General features: G+C 41.3%; 1 protein-coding gene across 1 annotated transcript; it reads left to right on the top strand.

Annotated features, from left to right (window-relative positions):
- Window positions 1–2,245: 2,245 nt before the first annotated feature.
- On the top strand, window positions 2,246–10,983 carry polr1c (RNA polymerase I and III subunit C). Its single transcript, XM_030071323.1, has 9 exons — window positions 2,246–2,378; window positions 4,249–4,320; window positions 4,407–4,514; window positions 7,174–7,306; window positions 7,545–7,676; window positions 9,305–9,457; window positions 9,662–9,811; window positions 10,177–10,293; window positions 10,724–10,983. The coding sequence occupies exons 1-9, from the start codon at window positions 2,253–2,255 to the stop codon at window positions 10,840–10,842; spliced, it is 1,110 nt and encodes a 369-aa protein (XP_029927183.1). The 5' UTR covers window positions 2,246–2,252; the 3' UTR covers window positions 10,843–10,983.
- Window positions 10,984–11,496: the final 513 nt, after the last annotated feature.

The raw sequence follows: 11,496 nt of genomic DNA, 5'->3' as shown, positions 1-11,496 counted from the left end.
GTCCAGAAACCAGTCTAGTGTTAAGTGTTGAAGTGTGGGCTGATTCCAGGAATGTCCTGTTCATTCCACAACATATAGAAACCCTAATAACACTGGCTGAGGGAGTCACAGTGGCTTGCATGCACAAATTCATGGCTCTTGTCACTTGTTACAACCTCATTCTGTACAGAAAAATGGCCTATTTGGCTTGAAATTTTATATGATTTTACATAATTTGCTCATCATTGATGCATATACGTAATTTGAAGGGAAAGATGCAAGATCTGAGAAAAAAATAAAAATGATCGTCCTCTGGTGTCCACGCTGACAGCATTACAGCCAAAGACTTCTTTACACTCTGCGGTTTCCAGTGTAAGTTTGACAACAGTTAGCCAACCTGCAGAGAATGAAAACTGACATTTATAATCGCAGGAAAACAAAAGTGGATCTGTGTGCTGTTTGTGTGTGCACATGTGTGTGTGCATGCATCTTGCTTCAACCATTATATCAGAATAGATCATTGTATGACATGTGGTTAATGTGTTGCATAGCCACTCCATATATTTATCAGTGTCTGCAACCATTTGACCTGGTAACATGGTCACTGCCAAACAGCCAACAAGTAGAGGCTTGTATGGGTGTGTGCAACATGATGGTGACCCTCAGGGAAGGAAGACTCTTCAAGAGTGGCAATGTAGTGTTAGAACCCTATTCTTTTGTTGAAAGCCCAAGAACAAACCGGAGTAAATCTTCAGCTCTCAGATGAAATATTTATTATGGTCACATATAAAGCAAGGCAGCGCTGGGCTCAGAGTGACAGAGCTGTCGCAGGATCTCAGTCAGAATGAGCCCCGATATCAGGAAATGATGCACATTTATGTTCTTGGGCTTGGCCTGCCCCGTACAGAGGTTGGACTGACACGCAACTGAGAATAATTGGCCAGTTACCCGGACATGGACAGTCCAACCACTGTCCACGCCTTGTTTCTAGAATGTGTGATGCTATGTGTGTGAATGTTGACTCGGCGTGTATCTAATGCAACAGACCTAAACTAGAACTAACAAGATAGAGAAGGTACATCTGGCTCCTGTTTTATCTGTTCTCTGTTATGCTGAGCCAGCTCCAAGCGGACAAGCTGTTCTATAGATATGAACTATATGATACACTGGATAATACAAAAAGACATTGAGCTATAAGGCCAATTATAACAATTCCCCCTTTTGACATAATTTTATTATGTCAACAAAAACAAGGTGAGAATGTTTATTCTGTATTGCACTACCTCTGTTGGCAGAAATCAGCTGAACAGCCCCCCCACCCCACCCCACCCCCCCCAGACTGCCAGTGACCTCCAGCCTAAAGAAGGAACACAGTCAAATAGGAGATTTTTGATGTCCCCCTTTTGATATAATTTTATTATATCAATAACAAAAATCACATTATATAAGTCCTAAGCAGAAGCATGTCTTCCTTGCAGTGAGCAACCTACATGTCAGCGGATATGTGTAAGCTGGTCTTCATTGCAACTGTCGGCAGCAAGCGATTCTTCTTGCACAGGCTATGGAAAACAGTAAACATAACTATGAAACCTATAAGTAGCACGCCCCTACATGTATGTGAATGTACACTACCAGTCAAAAGTTTGGACCCACCTTCTCATTCAATGTGTTTTTATGTATTCTTATTTTCATGACTATTTACATTGTAGATTCTCACTGAAGGAATCAAAACTATGAATGAACACATATGGAATTATGTAGTAAACAAAAAAGTGTGAAATAACTCAAAACATGTTTTATATTCTAGTTTCTTCAAAATAGCCACCCTTTGCTCTGATTACTGCTTTGCACACTCTTGACATTCTCTCGACGAGCTTCATGAGGTAGTGTCCCCGGCCTGATGACTGATTCGTGGCCTGAAAAAGTCTCCCAGTCCAGCCCTGTCCTCCTCTCTCTCTCTCTCTCTCTCTCTCTCTCTCTCTCTCTCTCTCTCTCTCTCTCTCTCTCTCTCTCCATCTCTCAACCCTTCCCAGAAATCAAAGATTAGAGAAAAAAATTTGTGTCACAACCCCTCTCGTTCATCTGATGACCCTGTGTAGGGGCCCAACCCCTAGGTTTGGGAACCACTGGATTAAATTAGCAAAATATATATACAGGAGCTCCCCCTCCAGCAGCTTAAATAGTGCCACTAGTGACATATGTGTTTACACTGCTATTTCATGTCAAAGTGATGTGGATCAGTCACTTTGACTCCAGGCCAGTTGGTGGCGCTAATGTACCATGAAGCTGCTTTGCCAAGAAGAAGACGAGGAAGACGAGGAAGCAAAATGGCTGCGAACATGAGCAACGTGGAAGACATTAGGAGCCGAGTATTATTAGGGGAATTTGGTGTGAAAAATGTAAGTCGTTTATTTTAACTTTGTTACCAAACTCTCCCTCTGGTTCGCATGTGTTGGGGTTTCCTGCGGGGCCGCTGGTGGGACTTGCTTTGCAAACGTCAAGTCATGTTTAACGAAGTAGACCTCGCTATATGGACATAAACCGTTTGTTGCAGTAAATAATATCAGCAATACAATCCTCTGGGTCAGAGTGACGGTGACGAGCTGGACTGTTATATGGACTGGATATGGTGTGAGCAGAGCCAGCTTGTTAGTCCAGTCATTTTATGAAAAAACCTAGGACAAACTGCAAGAGAAGCAAACTCAACTGATTTTGTATCCTCAGTTTGTCCTGAGTGAGGGGAAAAAAGTCCCAAGGAATCCCATTGGTGGAAAGTTTTGAAAATCACCTCTATATGACCACATATTACCAAAAAAACACTGTTTTTAACACACAGGGGAAAGGGGTTCAACATTTTACTTTCAGATATCACTATAAAAATTCACAAGTTGATTACACACACAAAGACAATTCACTGTTACATAGTAACCTTTTAATTCAAGATTACTATATATATATAGTAACCTTTTAATTCACTTTTTAAATGTCTCTTCTGGCATTTATTCCTTATATTCCTTATTAGTGCATATCAAATCAGATAATGTGTGATATGCATGTGTAAACAGAATAATTCCAAGAACTTGTAATTGACTTTTTTTCTTGTCTTTGTGTGTGTAATCATCTTGTGAATTTTTATAGTGATATCTGAAAGTAAAATTTTGAACCCTTTCTCCTGTGTGTTAGAAAGGGTGTTTTTTGGTATTATATGGTCATATAGAGGTGATTTTCAAAACTTTCCACCAATGGGATTTCTTTTAATGTTTTTCCCCTCACTGAGGACAAACTGAGGATACAAAATCAGTTGAGTTTGCTTCTCTTGCAGTTTGTCCAAGGTTGACCCCAGTTTTGGCCTAAAATTACTGGACTATCTCAACCCTCCCCAGAAATCAAAGATTAGAGAAAAAATTTGTGTCACAACCCCTCTCGTTCATCTGATGACCCTATGTAGGGGCCCAACCCCTAAGTTTGGGAACCACTGGATTAAACTAGAGCGCTAACAGCAGCAGCCAGCTCTGAGCTCCGTGCAGCGGCTGCCCAGCTCTCACAGCACACACACACACACACACACACACACACACACACACACACACACACACACACACACACACACACACACAACTTGTAAAGATGTAGAAATTTAGACCCACAAACGCATAGAAATAAATAAAAAAGCAATACCACTTTTGTCGTGTGGTTCTTCACTAAGAAACCAGCCCTGTGCATCCTAAAGCTGAGCATGTGTGATGACACTAAGGTCATAAAGTTGTTACCTGTCCATCCACACCTTACGTGTGATTGGCTGACTTGACTTCCTGTCGGCCCCTGGGTCAGCCGCTGCTGGGAGCTAGACCTGTGCTCCACTGGAATAACATGAGCTGCAGTCACAGACCCAGCCTGTAAATCACAATGAAATCATAATGTGCCTTGTGTGTTAAGAGGTGTTACCTGTCATTATTGTTCCTATGCCTTATTGTTTGTAAAGGATTCATCTTTTGTTTAAAAAAAAAAAAAAAAAAAAAAAAAAGCATTACTGTTCACTTCTTTTTCTTCACGACAGACATGATCCCATACAAGTTGTGTTGTTGGGAATTTTCCAGCTCCTGCCATCCTTCCCATATGACATGAATGTGGCAAAAGTTGTGATAAAAATATTGAGAGGTTGCTAAGTGTCCTATATACTGGGTTGACAGTTAAAATAATATTGCCAACAAAATGTTAGCATTAACATTAACGATCTCAGGACCATTTTGTATCTTTATGTGCGTTTAGGTTCATACAACTGATTTCCCTGGGAACTACCCAGGCTATGACGACACCTGGGACATGCAGAGGTTTCAGAAGGTGAGTGCTGGAGTGTCTGGACTGAGTTGATTGCGTCTGTATAGATAATTTCTGGTAGTTTGCTCGAGCTCTCACCCTCTTTACAGAATTTCACAATGGATATTGTGGATCTGGATGAGAACTGCATGGAGTTTGACATGGTAGGGATCGATGCTGCCATCGCCAATGCCTTCCGGAGGATATTACTTGCAGAGGTATGTTTTGCTCTCCAGCCTTAGAACAAGATTGTGTGAGCCAGTCAAAATGTATCAGCTGATACACACATGTGAGATGGTTGGGCAAGAGTGACAAGGCCAGGGAATGCTATAGGTAAGGCGAAATAAGAGTTTTAAATGCATAGTTCACTCATTTCAAATAAGTAATATTTCACTTCCCCCAGCTGTTCTGTAGGACAGTAGTGGCTCTATCTTCCTCTCAGTGTTACTGAGTGCTGGATACTGACTGGATGCTCCAAATGCTAACTGTTAGCCTCCTGCCATTGAGCTGGACTTCCCCTGGCTAGTATTCACTTTAAGATGGGATTTATACTGTTTCCAGTTCCTCTGTGTTGTGATCAGCTGTGAAGGTAATCTGATATTAGTCATCACTCACACACGTTCCTTTGAAAGACCAGTCATTTGCTGTTATCATCTCATGGGTCTTTGGAACACTTGTGGATCCTTTTCATTTTCCCCTGTGGCAAAAATTTGTTTTTAGATGATCTACCCCAATCACTCTGGTGAGTTATATAGTTTGAAGTCACATATCGTGGTTATTACATATTGTAGCATTTTAATGAGTTCTGAAAAATAATTGAGTAAAAAGTTTGTGGATGTTGCATCACTTGGCTATGAGAACACACTCTTTGATGTGCTGTTTTTCCACTGGCACTTGTGGCCACACTGAGTGGAACTGTGCTGCTCTGATTTGCTCTTCCATTACCAGTTAAAGTGTTTTGAGTTGTGCTGAGCTGCACTCTAGATGGACCGTCACCAGAGAAGGGCCAAAGTGTGCCCGACTTGCCCTCAGGCGGGTTGTGGTGACATCAGAGAGCTTTGTCCTCATTCATTGGTCAGAGGAAAGTTGAACAGCTGTGAGACCGAGGCACAAAGGCCCTGTTTAGGCTGCAGGCAAATTAGATTTGTCTCTCAAATCACATCTTCAAGACAGACTGTCCACACTGTCCTTTGCAAGTCATCAGCTCAGACTGGTGTGTCCAGACATCACCAACCTGTCCGCTGCGTTGCATCAATGTAGGCATCAGTAATTACGCAGGCTGGTAACACGGCTTCCCAACACGCTAGCAGGAGAAATGGATATCCATCATCTCGACCTCCAAACAACAGCACTGTCAGGTGGACTGTTTTCACTGAGCTGTCCTCCATACTGCTCAGACAGATGTGCATCAGCGTGGACTCTGATGCACATCTGTCTGAACAAGGCCTTACAGTCTGGAATTATGAAGGCAAGACTGGTGAAGTCGATGTCTTCACTGGTAATCTATCCATAAAAAAAAAAAAAAAAAAAAAAAAATTCAGCGAGTCTCGTTGTTACACTAATATTGTTCATGTGAAGCAACCGTTTTGAGTTGGTCTTGTTGATTTTTTTCAGAATAAAACACTTGTGTGGGGCGCTGGTAGAGAAGCGAGGACAAACTAGTCAACACACCCACAGGCAGCTGGTTGGGCTTTGCCGTTTAAAGACACACCTTTAAGCCGGTAGCCATGTTGTCGTGGAAATGCAAATCCCAGCCACAAATGGAGTAGAGCCAGGCCAGCACATAAAAAACGGCATTAGTTTTGCAGCCTTGAGTATAACATATCCAATGTCCAGTCTGGTGATGCAGTGTCAAAACTGAACCAAGTTCACTTCAGTTAATCTGGAGATGAACAAGAGCGCAGCCGTCAAAAGAGACGAGTCAGCGTTGGTGTGAGACATAGACAACATAGAGGACACAGGAGACATCAAATGAAATTTTGCACACAACATTTATTTTCGCATTGGACTGGAATCAGGATGGACCCAGAAAACATTATTTGGGCATACCAATGACATCACCCTTCACAGGTCTGTTTCAGAATTGGAGTGTGCAGTTTTCCAAGATAACTGTGTGTTCAAGTTGAACAAATCTGTCCACCTCCTGGATTCAGGGAGCCCAGCTAGTCAGATGAGGATTAGCCAGATAAACTGAATTGGCCACAATCAAGTGGATTGATCCTGTGAAGTACAGCATGTCAGGCAGTCACCACGCCTTGTTTGGAATCAGAGTTGTTGCTAATTCTAGTGCTAATGATTGACTAATGTTGATGTAGTGAATAAAGCAAAATATACCATCAGGTGTGAATAATGTTAGTTAGCCTAAGTAACACTAACAGTGTAGCATTGCTCATATGACTAACTGTACTGATCAGCTGCCTAAAGTGCACCATAACATCAGCTGACCTGTCAAGAAGCCATTTGGCCAGCTGCATAGGTCTAGATCTTTTTTCAAAGCCTTGAGCTTTCTCCAGTGATCAGATAGTGTTCCTGTGTTGATCCTCATTCTGCCACAAGCTTCCTCATCGACGACTAGAATAAAGGTCTTTTGAGCTTTACTGGGTTTTCCTGTGTCCCTGGTTTAGATGGGTGCTCATGAGCTGCCTCACTCTTTGCTAGCTGGCAACAGACATTGTGTTTAAATTTTTGTGACCATAAAGTTTTTCAAAAATTATAAATTGCTTTGTTGGATTTAGTCCCTGGCTTTGTGGACTAGGTTGTTTGATACTTACATTTGATAGTTATTTTATGGTGTTTATATTGACCATCTCTCCTCTGTGTTATAGCCATTTTACGTAGGGTATGTTCTAAAAACTTTTCATGGTTTGTTCCCTCCAGGTGCCCACTATGGCTGTTGAGAAGGTATTCATCTACAATAACACGTCCATCATCCAGGATGAAGTCCTTGCCCACAGATTAGGCCTCATCCCCATTAAAGCTGACCCTCGCCTGTTTGAGTATAGAAATGCTGGTAAAATAGTGCACTTTTACACTTGGACAAAAAGAATGCACATTAAATCATAAAGCAGAACTTCCGCTTTATTCTGGTTCAGTTTATCACATAGAAACACACTAGTAGATTGTACTTTGTTGTAATGGATTTTGATGTTGTGGTAAATACTTCATTAATTTTTTTTCTTTTTTAAATTTCTAGTCTTAGTTATAGGGTTAATTACTCTCCTTAAGTAGTATGCTTTTGTTCATTCCAGGTGAAGAGTCTGGAGAGGACGCCGGTTCAGAAATAGACACTATTCAACTTCAGCTTAAAGTCAAATGCAGCAGAAACCCCAGAGCCAGCAAAGACTCCTCAGACCCACAGGAACTGTATCTAAACCACATGGGTAGGCTTGATTTGCACAGTGAAGCTTTAGCACACATTTAGACCAGTGTTATGAAAAAAGTCATTGAAGAACACCCTAAAGTGTCTTGTCTCTCTACCCCATGCTGCAAGAGATATGTAAGAGAAACACTATATGGACAAAAGTTTTGGGACACACCTCTTAATATTTCAATTCAGATGTGTCATTCTGAAGAGCTCACTTAATTCCTTTATAGTGCCTTAATAGTAATGCAATGTACCATAGCAACTCAGCCACCAGGGTGCAGCACCACGTAAAGTTACAGATACCCCTTTTCCACCAAAGAGGTTCCAGGGCTGGTTCAGAGCCAGTGCCTGACTTAGCACCATGCTGTGGAAGTGGCCCAATGCTTTTGTCCATGTAGTGTCTATTAAGTTAATGTAAAATAGCATAGCCTGCAGGTGCAAAGAAGAATGACAACTCTAAATAAAAACAAAGGCAACACTACCGCCTAAACAGCACTAAATAGAAGCAATCAAACCGCATGTAGTGATTGCAATAACTTCGATGTGGACAAAAAAATTCACAAACCAGGTGATTTTCATCCAAAGCAAGGCTAGGCAGATCTAAAGTGACCAAACCATCTGCAGACCAGTATGTCAAATAAACATCAATTCGAGACAGAACAGCATCTCTAAGACAACAAAACAAAGTATGCCCTATACTTTGTCCTTGTAGTACAAGTACAATCAAAAAAATACAATCAAAATGTAAGTGGCAATCTGAAATAGCACATTTAGCTGATTTGCAAATGTGCCCTAATTTGCAAAAGTGTCCTGTAAATCAGCAGTGCAGCAACAGAAAGCGTTAATTCAAAGCTTACCTTATAGATCAATGTCTGCAGTTTCACACATTTTGAAATTGTTTTTACAACCACTTGCCTAAAGAGTCAGCATGGAGCTCCTTAGAGCTAGTGGCTCTGGTCCAAACTATGAAAGAGCCTGGAGTCCCTGGCTGTTGCACTTTGCAGTCATCCTGTCTGAGGAAGAGCACTGAGTTCCAAACCTGTTGCATATCTTTTTTTTTTTTTTTTTTTTTTTTTAAATAGATATTGTATGTTCATAATTGGTGATGATGTGCTGTTTATTTTTGGTGCTGTAAGGATTAAAATCCATCTTTCATTTCACATGGTGCTTCCAGTTTTTTTCATTGTGATTCTGGGCACTTTGGAAGCCCTCCTCCCACTCTTTTTATGTGGATATCAGATTCAAACTCTAAACACTGTCCCCACAGATGCAGTTGTCAATATCTGAATTTTGTGATATGCATCCACACGGTGCAAAAACCTCATTAGTTGCTCCATGCACCCCTGGGCTGCAAAATCACAGTACTGTAGCTTTATCTCTCCATTCACTCCCACAACTCCTAAAATATCACTTAAACTGTTTTGTTATGTGAGTGAATGGAGAGACACAAATACAGTATTCTGGAGTAGCAGGCCAGGGGAGCAGAGAGAAACTAAGGAGGATATATCACCACCATGTAGACTCATATCACCGCGGTAACTACACAACCCAGCAGTCTAACAAAGTTCAGCTTTGCTTTAAATCAAGCTGTGTGTGAATGTAACCTGTGTAATTCTTTCCCTGGCCTGGGCTGTGTTTTCTCAGTTTATTCGGGGGACATGAAGTGGATGCCCATTGGGAACCAGGCAGATGTGTTTGCAGATGCCAACATTGGACCAGTACATGATGACATCCTAATAGCCCAGCTGCGGCCTGGACAGGAGCTGGACATAATCATGCACTGTGTGAAAGGCATTGGTAAGGACTTGAATGAGGATAATAAGGATGGCACCAGCTACAGATATGGGAATATTTGAACCTTTGTCAAGACATTTTGAAAATGTTTTGAAAATCCCTCTTTTGTATCCTCTTACATCTGCCCTGTATTTATTTGTATTCACATGACTTAATGATATTCTCTCTGATGTATGACAGTGAGTCACCGTCCTCCTTTCTGTCCAGGTAAGGACCATGCAAAGTTCTCTCCTGTGGCCACAGCCAGTTACAGACTCCTCCCAGAGATCACCCTGCTGGAGCCCATTGAGGGCGAAAAGGCAGAGCGATTAAAACGCTGCTTTTCACGAGGAGTCATACACCTGGAAGAGCTAAATGGTAAAATACATGAACAGGCATATTTCTTGTTGCCACAGTGTGACCCCAAAAATGCAGATGGTCTAATAATGACTTTGAGTGCAAGCAAGCACTATAACGTGTGTTCTGATTCATGCACAGTACTGTCTAAACATCAGAGACCACCACTTTGTTCATTCAGTTCCTATTGTTATTAATGTTAACACGACTAATTAATGGTTATGTGTTCCCCAAGCTAAAGTGTTACTGAATTTATTTGCTATTCACATATTAATGAATTAGTATGGAAGAGGGGTTGAATTCTTTCTGAAATCTGCAGTGTCACCCAAAAAGCGCTGATAAAGGTCATCAGCCGTGGAACTGAGGTCACTTGTTTTCCAACCCAGGGAAAAAGGTTGCCATGGTCGTGAACAGCCGCCTGGATACATGCAGTAGAGAAGTCCTCCGACACGACGACCTCAAGAATCTTGTGAAGCTCGGAAGAGTGCGAGACCATTTCATCTGTACGTTTTTACGCAATCCGACATTCCAGTGTGCTGGTGTTTCCACAGGGTGCTTCTTGCAGAGATGCTTTTGAAACAGCATGTAGACCACATGACACTAAAACCTGCCAATGAAATAAGCAAAATAGTGCCAACAAAGGCTGCATGAAGCAGTCCCTGGCCCAGGTTATTTGTTATTTGTTTCTAAAACCTAGTAAAAACACAGCGGCCAGGTCATCTCAGATGGAAGGATTTGAGTACTAAACCTCAAAGTTATGACAGGTCACAACTTTTTAACAAGTTTGCTCTTGAACAGTGAATAAATGTATCATTCAGGTTTAGAATGCTCTGCTGCTGTTGATAAGAACATCCTAAATGGCTGCACATTTTTATCATGTAGTTGATTTTACTTGTATGTTCCATCTTTTCATTTATTCCTTCTCCCACACAGTTACTGTTGAGTCTACTGGTGTCCTGCCACCTGAAGTCCTTGTCACAGAGGCCATCAAAGTTCTCATGACCAAGTGTCAGAGATTCCTGAATGAACTGGACAATACAGACATGGAATGATGCACCAGATCAGCACAGTCATACCCACCATTCTGAAGCTGGCGCTGAAATAAAACTCAGATGTTCGGCGTTGGATGTTTGATATAGTAACCTCATTGTAAATGCTCTGTTGATAAAACCTGTTGGAATTTCTCAAAACCACATTTTGCTATTGGCATGACTTATTTTGATGCACTGTATATTGTATGTTGTAGCGTCTTGTGTTCTCTGACTCACCTTTGAAGGACCATACCAGTGATTTTGAATGTTTGACCCCTTACTTTACTTTGCAAAAATGGTTTTACAAATTATGCTGGGGTAGTAAAGATTTCACAACATATAATCAAAGTGCCTCTATTTTCAAATTTGAATTTTTGGTTGAAAACAGCCTGGCTAACAAAGTCGTCAACATTGATAAACCACAGAACTGATAATTGGCTTTATGCACAGCTCCACTACTTCCTGAACTTGAGCCAGCTCCTTTATTTCCTGTCTTACATTATTGGACAAACTGATTAATCCTGGTGTGTCTGACCTTACAACAATGGTTAGATACACCTGGATTAATCAGTTTGTCCAATAATGTAAGACAGGAAATAAAGGAGCTGGTTTAAGTTCAGGAAGTAATGGAGCTGTGCATAAAGCCAATTGGCTGTGAAAAGCAAATGTTTCCAC

Source organism: Myripristis murdjan, chromosome 15 (assembly GCF_902150065.1).
Source record: "Myripristis murdjan chromosome 15, fMyrMur1.1, whole genome shotgun sequence".
NCBI classification, from domain to species: domain Eukaryota; kingdom Metazoa; phylum Chordata; class Actinopteri; order Holocentriformes; family Holocentridae; genus Myripristis; species Myripristis murdjan.
Note: the sequence above shows the minus strand (reverse complement) of the source record. Positions and strands in the feature narration are given on the sequence as shown.

Coding starts and splice junctions, on each gene's coding strand:
- polr1c (XM_030071323.1), top strand. CDS start 2,253: ATGTACCATGAAGCTGCTTTGCCAAGAAGAAGACGAGGAAGACGAGGA. Junction 2,379..4,248: donor GGGAATTTGGTGTGAAAAAT/GTAAGTCGTTTA, acceptor ATGTGCGTTTAG/GTTCATACAACTGATTTCCC. Junction 9,458..9,661: donor GCACTGTGTGAAAGGCATTG/GTAAGGACTTGA, acceptor CTTTCTGTCCAG/GTAAGGACCATGCAAAGTTC.